General features: G+C 43.0%; 1 protein-coding gene across 6 annotated transcripts in view; it reads right to left on the reverse strand.

Annotated features, from left to right (window-relative positions):
* The window catches only part of ELF2 (E74 like ETS transcription factor 2), a 45,006-nt gene that overhangs the window by 17,318 nt on the left and 15,015 nt on the right, over positions 1–12,673 (reverse strand). For 3 of the 6 annotated variants that reach the window (XM_035111778.2, XM_035111779.2, XM_060278605.1), the window contains exons 2-3: positions 12,045–12,276; positions 10,967–11,132 (exon numbers count right to left, since the gene is read on the reverse strand). In XM_035111778.2, coding sequence (XP_034967669.1) covers positions 10,967–11,132; positions 12,045–12,119 — 241 coding nt within the window. In that variant the 5' untranslated portion in view covers positions 12,120–12,276. The other 3 variants (XM_035111781.2, XM_035111780.2, XM_035111782.2) reach the window with 3 other exon arrangements.

The following is a 12,673-nucleotide window of genomic DNA, read 5'->3' on the forward strand; positions in this document are numbered from 1 at the left end:
GAAGTGGGAGACTTGTTCGAATCCTGCTCCCCAGTAGATGGCACCATTCCCTATTCTGAGCTTTAACATCTGTCCAAAGAAATTCACAATTTATCTGCATAGGCTCTTGTTACAGTAATAACTATTTTGCAATAGGAGGGACTGGAGGCAGGAAGTGACATGGTGGTAACTGAAAACAGAAACGGGCATGTGCAAAATGAAGAAACTCTGCTCTATGGAGTGGCTCATGGTCAAGGTGCTACATTAGGAAGTAGGTAACACTAGTTTGATTTCTGCTCCTGGGTGATGCTATAGTCCAAGTCCCTCACTTGAGCTCCAAACCTGTGAACATGTACTCCCAAGCTATAGGTAACCAGCAGACACACCAGATCAAACTGATTGATTCAGTAAGCAATGGAATTAGAGCCCACAACGGAAAAAAGATGCAGCACAAATTCTATTCAAATCATACAACAGCCATAAATTGCTAGGTGGCACAAGACCCTTTGAGTGCAGGCTTGTCCAATTCTTGGCTTTTTCAGGAGCTTGGATTCTGCTCTTAAACTACTGCCAGTGTGGTTCTCAACACAAATTTAGTGTGTTCTGGGGTATCTGGGGATAGGCAGCACATAGGTCAGTGATAACTAGTCCATATTACATCATACACTAGGTGCATTTTAAGCTGTAAATGAACTTTAGTGAGATAAAATCTCTTCAATAATATTTATGGCCAGAATTTCAACTTCCTAAGAGCCACATATGTTTATAAAGCAGGTAGAACACAATTTCGTCAACTGACTGCTTTAGAAAGCCATATTAATAAGTACTAGAGCCCTGAAGCCACTATTTGGCTGATTATTTCAAATATAGAAAATACAACCCTACCCCACTCCTGGGTCTTTGTTCCCTAGCTTGCTTCCCAACCCCCATCCATAGGCAAGTATTCCTGTACCATTCTATGTAAAGATTCCACCCCCAGGCTACCTTTCTTCATGAGTTCTCATTCTCTCTATTCCCTGCCTCCTCCTCCTCCTCCTCCTCTCTCTCTCCACCTCCCTCCCTCCCACTCTCACTTTCCGTCAAAGAGATCGCAGCTCTTTCATTATAACAGCACACCACTCCTTTATACAGTATCTAGATCTAGTGTAAGATTTCTCCAGTCGAAGTAACCAGTCATTTCCATTATGGAAGCTACATCATTCTGTACACTGAGCTTTACCCCTTAGTGTTCAAAATATTTATAAATGTTCTGTAACATCACAGCAGAAGTAGCTTAGCTGTGGCAGAAAGCAAAGTTTAACAGCAGGCAACTAACTTATTGTATAACTATATACTGTAACTCTGTAGTAGCAACTGAGTATGCAGCACGAGGATACACTTGGAAACCAAACCAGGGGGAGGGCATTGAAAAGACCTCATCTACCTTTGATAAGAACCATAGCAGCTAACAGCAGTGCACAGACATAAACCCCAGCCAGCCAGAACAGAAAACTACTTCTACTGAACAATATGTTGTTGGTGTCCTCAACACTAGTATGCACATGAAAAAGGACACTAACATATCCACACTGCCTCACAGGAAGAGTCTCCTGACTAAATAAGATACACAAAAAGGAGCTGAAGAAGCTAAAGAAAAAACAATGGCCTGTACATCCTTGGAATTCACCTACACTTCACTCTTTTTAATCTCATTCCAGTGAAACGGATCCATAAAACACTATAGCTCAAAAGTATTAATAATCACAGCTTTGAAGTTATTTGGGAGACCATGATGTTCGAATAATACATTTTTATGTTGGGATAACAAAACCTTTACACTCAACACTGAAACATGACTGATATCTTAATGACATTCCAAATGAAGTTTACCATTAATGTAAAAACGTTTACATTTGTCCTTCGGACAATAGTGTGAAATTTTGTGGTGTTATTGCTAGAAGCTCAATTAAAACGTGTGTGAAAAGCAGTGCAAAACAGTGGTTAGTGAAAATGAAGTCACAAAAGCTACTTTGGGGTGGTGCTGAAGCTCTCTCTGTATCATCAACGACGGGTAATTAATTAAGAGGCAAGAACGTTCTGGTCCTAAATGTGCAAAAAAAAATCCCCGTTACCTGTTATCAGATCCAGGAAGATAAGCGCTCCCTGCGCAGGACATTTATGAACGCTGTAAACCCCACTGCGCTTCTCCTCTGCTCCTCCTCCCCCCTCCGCGCTCACACCAGCCCCGCCCTCGCTTCCGTATTTACAATCCTTCCTCTTCCCTCCAATTCCGTGCTCGCATTGTCAGAGTCAGAAAGCGCTGCCACTCAACCTCTCCCTCGCTGCTACTGGCTTGAAGAAGCCTAGTCCCGCCCATTAAAGACGGTAGCATTCGGATTTCGAACATTCTTGACAGTTGATTGGCCGGCCAGGCCCGTCACTCCCTCCCCCCCACCCACCCCGCGCACAGGGGCTCCTGAGGGAGCTCCGCGCTTCCGCTATGGTGGTTGAAAGGGGGGGAAGAGAAAATGAGCTAAATATCCTGGCTAGAGGCGGCACATGCCGTTCGCCCCGGAAACAACAGCAGCGGTACCGATGTCCCCGTCTCCCCCCGCCCCCGGCTGCTCCCACACCCTTCCCAGCGCAAAGCAAAGTTTAGAGGGCAAGAAGCGCCTCCCAAAAAAAATTAGGACCTTGAGCCCGTCGTGGCTCCTGCACCCGCCAGAGGCACCTCGGCGCAAGGGAACAATTGCTGGGGACCAGGATAGAAAGGCGCTGCAAGGGGAGCCGCCTCTCCCTACTCGAGAAGCGCGGCGTGGCTTGTTGCTTGGCGGGAGGACAAGCGCAAGAATCGCCACACGCTCTTCCTGGTCCCAGGCTGCAAAAGGAAACGCGGCGGCAACGCCGCACCAGCAGCGCCCGCCCGCTGCCCGCTGGCCCCGGGCGCAGCGCGGTCAGGTTGCTAACGCGCCCAGCACGCCAAGGTGATCACTTCCTGGATTCGCCTCCTCCATTACTCCGGCGCCAGTGCCGCCCCCGGGAAGAGCGAGCGAGCGGCGTGCGCGCCTCCCTCCGCATCACCCGCCCTTCGGTTCTCTCTCCCCCCACCCACCCCCAGCGCCTCCCTTCTCTTCTACCAAACATCCCGCTCCCTCCCCGCCATTTCGCGGCTCCGCTTACCGGCGCGGATGAGCAAGTCGAGCTGGTTCGTGGGCCCCTCATGCAGGGAAGTCGCCATGTTTATGCCGCTGGAGCGAGCGGCGGCGGCGGCTTCACATTGACCCGCAGGGGCTCCCTGGCGCTCGGCCGCGCGCGCGGCGGGCCCCCGCGGCTGGTCGGTGCGCGCCTACGTGCGCGCTCTCGCCCCCCCAACGCGTTAAGAGCCGAGCCAACCCGACGGATGCCTCGGCCGGATCTATCTCTGCGCGCTCGTTCCCGCGCCCGGCCAGCCAGCCACGCAAAAGGTTCCGCTCCGCTTCCTTCCTTCCCTCCCCCGCGCGTGCAGCGGCAACAACGGCGGCGGCGGCGAAGCAGCAGCAGCAGCAGCGCTTCCTCCTCAAGCGGGGCGCACACGATCCTTCCGCCGCCAGCCTCGCAGACAGGAAGTGCCGGTCGGGCGCTCGCTCTCCCTCTCGCCCTCCTCCCCTCTTCTGCTTTCCCATTCTACAGCAGGGACAGGAGTCGGTCGCCGCAGTCACGACGATCCCGTTCTTCTTGGATCGGAAGGACCCCGCTTCAGTTGGTCCAGCTGGAGGAAGGCAAAATCTCTCGCCTCTTCCGTTATCTTCCATGCAACTAGGTGGCTGGGATGCCAACAGAAAGGAGGTGCCCGCGGGCGGCTCAAGGCAATCGACGCCGCCTCCAGAGCCGCTTTTCGTTCTGCCACTTCTTCCCCAGCCTCCCGCGCGTCCCCCTCCGGGCTGAACGATGCCTCTCTCTTTCTCCAAGGTGCAACTTGAGTAATGGAGGTAGCGCCCCGTGTTCTCTTCGGTGAGAAGAGCAGCCTTGCATCGGTTCCTGCGGAGTCCCGAAAAGGCCGCCTTAAAAGGAGTTCTGAAATTAGAGGGCAAGGGCACCCGAAGGCTTTTTGTACAACCCGACTGGATTTGCTTGAAATGCATTCGCTCCTGTCAACGGAGCAACTGCTGCCCTGATCTCAACCACATTGTGTAGTTTTCCTTAAGCTCAAAGTTTATTCGTAAGCAGAGCTGACAAAGAGGAGGCCTTTCATAAGTTGTCACACTGCCCACGATGAATCCCACCTTGTCTTGCAAATGGCAAACTTCACTGTGATCCAATTTCAACCAGCAATATGCAGACAGAAGTGGAAGTGATTGGTTATCCCACAATTTCTTTTCTTTAAACTATGTTCTTATAAGCATATACTGTACTATAAAAGATGTGGCATAAGCATATCGCAAAAAAATTAGAGAGCAAATTATTATAACTAATAGACATTCAACAAACAGTCATGGTGAATAACAAGCTGACATTACAAAAACCACTTCTCAAAATTTGGCAACAAGTAGAATCAAGAGCAGATGATAGCTGCAATCCAAATGACATTTATCTGAAAGATACTGAATCAGTATGACATTTCAGAGAAAACATAGGCTATAAGGCTATATACATACTGCAGCTTTCAGTACTGCTGCCTGCTTCTATTTATTAGGATTAAATCAGGGGCGTAAAGGTAAAGGTAAAGGTACCCCTGACCGTTAGGTCCAGTCGCAGACTCGGGTTGCATGCTCATCTCACTCTATAGGCAGAGGGAGCCGCCGTCTGTCTGCAGACAGGATGCAATACCCACAGATCTATACCAACAAAAACTGGGAAAATGCTACATTCCCTTGTGGTCCCATCCCATTTGGTTCTACACTTTTAAGTGTTCAGTAACAGGCAGAAGGACTGTTGCAGTTAAACAGCACACATTTGCTGCTAATGTGGCTTGGTAGAGCTGAGGCCAGAATTGGAGACATGAACTCCAGCTTCCTGAAGATTTTTCAGTCATCAAGATAGAACCCAGTGTCTTTATTTCTTTATTGTTTGCAGCCCTGGACCCATCTGAAAGGGCAGGATATAGATTTAATAAATAATAAACTAATTCAGTTGCATTAGCACACTCAGGTGTGCTATTCACACATAAAGCTAAGCCAAACTATGGCTTAGTGAGAACATGTGCTCTTCCAGGGATGAAGGAACAGTTACTTTGTCCTCCCTGTTCCTTGTAACTTAGCACAGCATAGCAACTAACCTAGGTTTGGGTTAGTGTGTTGTCTGAACCCAGGTTTTGTAACTGAAGAAACCTTGGCTACAGCTCCTGATTAAGGAGACAGGTTAACCACTAGTCTGACTTTGGAGAACACTTTAAGCCAAACCTTGGTTTACCTGATACAGAAACAAGAACAGGCAGGGAGAACTAACTGATGCAGCAGTGAGCTCTCCGAGAGCCCCCAAGGATCAAGGGTACAAAAATATTTTTGTAATCCTATTTTAAAAATCTTGACTGTGAAGAAACAAAATTGGCATGAAGAGCAAAATTTCCAGATTAAAAGGTTTAAATCACACATTTCAGCAAAAGTCCAAAAATTAACTTGAAAGATTCTTTAGAGTAGGATCCTGATACATTAACATAATACAGTAAACTGTCCACTACTACAAGGTTTGATTTCATGTTGCAGATGGCAACCAATTATTTACATCAGCCATAAAATCATTGTTATTTCTAAACAGGAAGTTGAAAAATCCAGAGGAAGATATTTGAAATTTGTGTTTATGTAAGTGGCAAACAAATGAAAGTCTGAAGTAGCTATAAGATTAGCTTTCCATAATAGTGGTATAAGTAGTAATCTGAAAAAGAAGGAAGTTTCTTTTATAATATACAAGTTAACACTTTTTACTAAAAGGGATTAAGGGCTTTTCTAGAGCTATCCCACCCCTGATTTAAAAATGCTTTATTTGTTTGTTTGTTTGTTTGTGTATAATATTACCAAAAAGCTATACATACCAACACTGTTCTGGATCAATTTTATTCCCCCATCATGAGGTAACTAAAGGAGGTGCTCTTGCTTTAGATCTCCGTTATTCGTGCAGGTCTTCTACCTCCCTGTGGCAATAATATTCATTTTAAAAAGTAAAAGTTTGTTTAAGCCACAGGGAGGATTTCTGATGCAATGTGAAAAACACAAAAGAATAATGGCATCCCAAAAATAAGTCACCACTCCCATCTCATTGTTCTGAAAATATCAAATTGACACCAATTCTGGCACAATTAATGAGAAAGCGGAGAGTTGCATTCCATATGAACTCCTCCCCAAATAGGAAGCCAAACGCTAGAATATCCTTACTTAAGTCATTTTCCAAGAAGCTGCAAACTACATCTACTTCACTTTAGGAAGAAAGTTTCCCCATTCGGATAACAGCAAACATAATAAGTTCCATGTTCAAATTAAATTAACCAAATAACAGAAGTTAAAAACATGTTTGACTACTTGTCCTGAACTTCTGACTTTCTTTACTAGGACTTATAAATAAAAGAGGGAGTCAGAGGAGAGGAGAGGACAGGAACAATTATATCAATGGCAAAAAAGTAAAGGGCCTAAGTTTTGTATGTCAGAAAAATATTTGCCTTCTGAGCCTCTAAATAAGCTCTACTCACAATTATTTCATATTATACAGGAAAGCTTTGAATGCAAAAGAATAAATCAAGACAAATCATAATCAGAAATGAAATAGTAAAAAACCAGTGGTGGAACACTTAATTTCACAAGAAAGGTAATAACTAACTTTTAAGGAGACCATACTGGAGTAAAACTGCAGCATGAATCTGATTAATTGCAATTCATCAGGAAGTTTATTGTTGAATCAGGACAATGGATTTTTATCACACTAAAAGTGTTAATTGGCTTCTTATTGTCAGAATGTCTACGGTATGTCAATGTATGATACATGCCAATTTTTACCATCTCTGCCTTCTGCATTTCATTTCCCTCTGTCCTCAGTGTTTACAATCCCCTGCCTCCAAACCATACCTGTAACTCAAGAAAGCACTTCATTCTTCCCTGATTAAGATTTCCATGAAAGCTTCAAGTCATCTTTTAATCTTAAGGTGCCAGCCTGTTTGTTGAGATATTCATGATTCTCAGTTCTATATAAGCCCACAGCTTCAAGTAGGCAGGCATGTTTTACTGCATTGCTGGATCTTTGATTATGTTCAGTATTCAAAAAGGAAAGCACTAATATAATTTTTAAAAATTGTTTCTCAAATCTTAAAAGCAGATTGTGTTTTAATGCCTCACAATTTTTTTACTGTCCATGTTCTAATATGAACATGTATTTTGGGTGTGTACTACAGAATACTCCTTTATTGCCCCCAGTGGATCAGTGCAGCTGGCTGTTAACCAGAAGGTTGGTAGTTCAAGCCCACCTAGGTAGGGATGGCTGTGGGCAGGATTCCTGCACTACAGAGGATTGGAATAGATATATGGCCCTTGGGATCCCTTCCAACTCCATTATTGTATGATTCCATACAATAAAACAGTACGTTTAAATACATTTTTAACTTTTGGAAGAACTTTTATAAACCCACTTAAGGTTCAAACATAATTATTTTTAGAAAGCCTACTATAGAAAAAAATAAACTCCAAGCATTCCATTTGTACACACCCAGTGGAATGTATTCCTTTGAAAAGGAGCCACCCACTCCATGCCATATCACAAACTACTTTTGATAGTCCCCTCTCAGTTTCATAATAAATTTGCAATACAGCATGCAGAAGTCCTGCTTGAGAAGCTCAAAGGCTCTCTTGGGTGTGCAGTTCTTTAAACGCTGGCCATAGTTATGTCAGAACCTATAACCCTGCTTCATGCAGAAGAAATCTACTCTAAGAAATTGGTGACACCATTTGACCTAAGCAAAGCACAATAGTAGCTGTTATAGATATAAGGAAGTATTTTCCTTCAAGTGTGTATTTCAGGATTCTTACTAGCTTACCTCAAAGCAAGAACTAAAGTGATGAAACTTTAGAGAAGGGAAGAGAGAGGGTTTTAAAGGCCAGCCCTGTTGTATCAGACCAAAGACCTATCTAGTCTACCATCCTGTTTCCCACACTAGCCAACCAGATAGCTATGGGAAGGACACAAGTGCCACAGCCCTTTCCTACTGCTGTTCCCTAATGACTAGTATTCAGAGATGTGCTGCCTCTGTCTTCCAGTCCAAGGGCACAATCTAGAGTTGTGCGTGGCTAGTACATATAGCCATTTTTCTCACCACCTCATTTCTAGCAGCATCCTCTCCGTATCACATCACAAGTTCCTCTTTATGTCTCAAGAATTTTTGAAATTAGCATGGCATATTGCATGATGGGAAGAGGAGAGTGTTGGCTGGGACCAGGCTTGCTGCCAAGGGTGGATTTAGGGCTATGTAAGTGGTGCACACACACTGGGAGCTGAGCCAAGGGAACGCCAGCTCAAATCTTAGTAAGCAAGGCGCTGGGCTTTGGAAAGGAGACATGAGGCTCTGACTGGATCCTCCTTCTCAAAGCTGGGTGCCTCTTTACCTGTCTTTGGGAGAGGGATTTTGGCCTTGCACAAGATGCCATAATACCCAAAGTCCGTCACTGTTGCTGGATCTTGAGTAAATTACAAATCTCACCTAACTGTGGAATCTGGAGTATGCTATTTTGGTGAAGATCCACCAGCAATGCTTCTGAATGCCAGATGCTGGAAACCACAGGAGGCAAGAGTGCTCTTCTGCTCGAATCCTGCTTGCTGGTTTCCCACAGGCATCTGGTTGGCCCCTGTGAGAACTGAATGCTGGACCAGATGGGCCATTGGCCTGATCCAGCAAGCAATTCTCGTGTTTTTATTCTATCAAGAGACTGTAACTGATCACACGACTAAGTGAAAGGAATTAAACAGATATTTAATTGTTGGTACTTTGTTGAACTAGAACAAATCCAAATCTTACTAATGGCAATACATTTCCGATCTAAGCTCAAGATATTACTGTTAGTTTACGAATTCCTAAACAACCTAGATCTAAGTTACCTGAAGGAGGGCCTTGTACCTTACACGCCACTTAGATTACAGAAGTCACTTGGAGAATTCTTCCCGACTGTTCCAGTTATCACAAATTAACCTAAACATTTCATTTCTACACAAAGTTTTAGCATAGTGGCATCAGTACTATAAAACACTGTTCTAATTGAAATCAGACGGGTACCTATATTTTCGATATTTCATTACACCTGCATTCTTTGGTTAAGCATTTATAAAGAATGAATTTTATTCAGTGTTGGTCATTCGTTGTGTATTTTATGATGTTATAAGGATTTTATTGTACATTGTTACACATTTTTTAAAAATGCTCGCCATTTATAAATTCACTCATGAATAAATAAATGCAGATTTATAGACTCATTGTACTAAGTCTAAATAGATTTATAAGCCAGCCATACTTTCTATGAGTACACTAGTCTTTTAGCACATTTAAAATAGAAGCATAATATAGAAATAAAGCCACAAATGCCAGTGGAACTTTCTTCTCCATAAAGTATATTTGCAGTGCTAAAAATCAATCAGAGAGCAACGAAGATTAAAAATATCTCATTACAATTTAGTTTATAGTCCTAATCAATTCACTGCCTTGCTTTTAACCAATACATTGAATTATTAATTTAAGCATAAATGAAGGTGTATTGAGGATACCAAAGGAAACAGCTTTTTAGCACTTTCTTTATAAAAGTGCAAAACTCCACTCATAGTTAAGAGTTCATATTTGACATTTTCATTTCGTGTCATAAGGGAATGTGAAGTAGTTCCTACCATGGTAACACCAACTAGTTTTCCACTTCCCCTTCACTTGCCCTCCTCCAAAAGCAGGTTAAACCATATTGACTCTGATTCAATGAGTACTGTTGGCTTGATAGCCATGGTTTTCATTATTAAAAGGAAAACCTTATAAATCTTACCCTAAGAGGCAAGCTATCTATTGGACTGGTATACAAACTGTAAATAAAATAAAATAAAAAAATTCCTTCCAGCAGCACCTTAAAGACCAACTAAGTTTTTATTTTGGTATGAGCTTCCGTGTGCATGCACACTTCATCAGATACACTGAAACAGAAGTAACCAGTGCCCTTCAACTCTCTATATTGGACAAACAGGCCAAACCCCATTTATCCTTTGGCGTAGGGTTTGGCCTGTTTGTCCAATATAGAGAGCTGAAGGGCACTGGTTACTTCTGTTTCAGTGTATCTGATGAAGTGTGCATGCACACGAAAGCTCATACCAAAATAAAAACTTAGTTGGTCTTTAAGGTGCTACTGAAGGATTTTTTTTATTTTGTTTTGACTCAGACCAACACGGCTACCTACCTGTAAAGAAAAGCATATCCTAAACTTATTCAGATTTTATACAGGAAAGATAAGTTAGCACATTTGTGTAATATGCAGAGCAACAAGCCTAAAGACAGGATATTTTCTACTAAATGTATTAATATTGGATTATTTGAAATGTATAGTGCCTGGCGTGCTATGGTCCATGGGGTCACGAAGAGTCGGACACGACTAAACGACAACAACAAAATAGTTCCTGAATCAGATCTGGAAATAGCAGTTGATCTACTAATTGCAGCAGAAATGGTAATTGGCAATGGAGGAAGAGTATAGCACTGCCAAACTCAGATTGCTTTGAAAAACTGGAACCTCATCACACTAAGGAATGTTACATATTCAATTTTTGCTATGTTTGGGAATGACACCCTGTATCCATATAATTTACTTGCATTGTAAAATGATATAATAATGATGTTACTTGGTTGAGCATATATATATATATAAATTTTCCCCTTCAAGTGACCTGCCTCCTCCCCATCTCCTTTTCATTAGCTGTTCCCATTAAATAGAAGGGGGAATAATAATGTGCAATTAAAACAGTAGCGATGCATACCAGTTGATTAATGTTTGCATCCTTAGCAAAAAAAAAAAAAGTAAGAAAAGAGGCTTACCTGTTTTCACAGTTTCCGTCTCGATTTCCTGTTCTTCGGCAACATCCTGAAGAAGGTAAGTTTCATCATCATAAACAAAGATCTGTGCTGCATATCCTTGTTCGACTCTGGCACTTGGTACTGGCTCTACAATCACTGCTGGATATTCAGAGACTGGCTCGTTCTCCTGTAGAGCACAGTAAGAGAGTGTGTTGCCATCCTAATCCAAATAATCCCTTCCATTTTCCCTTTAGTGACGATGTCTTTCATAGAATATTAAATAAAGGATTACAAATAAATTTGGGTATATCTGTAGGCAGAATGGGGTAGAGAGGGATAGGCGCGGAGGGGAGAGATATCTTCGATCGCCACGGCCAACTGGAGAGGTAGTGCCTTACCCGTGGGGCATTCTCAGTCTGCTTGCCTCCTCCCACTTTGCCCACCCTACAGGCAGAGGCTGCATGGGGGAGGCAGTGTGCGATCTGTTTTTTCTGTGCAGCGTCTTCGCACGGCTCCATTTGTGTGCGGGCAGTGCAACGTTACACAGGAGGAGTGCAAGGTGCAATGTTTCGCTGGTGTTAAAGGCGCAGAGGGGGAATATTACTTCAATCACCGTGCTCCTTCTGTGTAACATTGTGCTGCCCGCGAACAAATGTAGCCACACGAAGACACCGCATGGCAAAAATGGACTGCCTACAGCCTCCCTCCCAGCTGTAGGGTAGGCAGAGTGGGAGGAGGCAAGCAGACTACAGGGGGCCCTGAGGCTTGCCACTGCCAGGAGCTGCAACTGCTAGAGCAAGTTCCATATTTAGTTATATATTTAATTGCTATATTCCGTGGATAAGATGACCCACGTTTTTAGACCTAAAAAAATGGGTAAAAAACATTGTCTTATAGACAGAAAAATACGGTACATTCAAATAAATGCTCTGAGGCACATTCCCCCAAGTCAAAACCTGTAATCTATCTGACACAACAGTTCTCTTTTCTCTCTGATCATGAACTAGGGCATAATCCTCTCCCATTACATGTTTCATCTGTATCCACAATTGGCATTTACAAAGATCACATGAAGAAAGATTGTACATCATTTTCTGACCTGGCCTTGAATTTGTACTCCATTGCTGTCAAACTCAAGACCTGAGCCTCCACTGTCAACTGCTGCTGATGTCATGGTGCATTCCCTGGGAAGATTAAAAGGCTAGTAGCAAAATATGTAAATCTTCTCAGTGATGTTAACTGGTAACACAGAAAGCTTGAGATACAGGAACTTCGTAAACCAAGTAGAATCTTTGCAAAATCAAACTTCTTCCCTTCTGGTGCCACAAATCCTGAAAGAGGGAGCATAAAAAACATTGGTATATGCAACTATTTTGAATGCTATTGCTTATAGAAATAATAAAATAAATAATAATAATAATAATAATAATAATAAATATTTAATACGGTCAAAGACCAGTGAGGCTTATAGAAATGTTTTACAACTGTACATGAAAATAGGGCATCAAATGATACTAATATGATCAAATAATACAGCTGTCATTTGTAAAATGTAGCCTTCCCTAATCTGGTGCCCTCCATATGTTTTGGACAAGAAGTCCCATCAGCCACAGCCAGCATGCCCAAAGGTCAGGGATGATGGGAGTTGAACCTGGAGGGCACAAGGCTGAGGAAGCCTGCATCTGTTTGCCATCACATGACAGTTCCAAAGTTTATACTTATGTGGAG

The sequence above is a fragment of the Zootoca vivipara genome, chromosome 9, assembly GCF_963506605.1.
Source record: "Zootoca vivipara chromosome 9, rZooViv1.1, whole genome shotgun sequence".
Classification (NCBI taxonomy): Eukaryota; Metazoa; Chordata; class Lepidosauria; order Squamata; family Lacertidae; genus Zootoca; species Zootoca vivipara.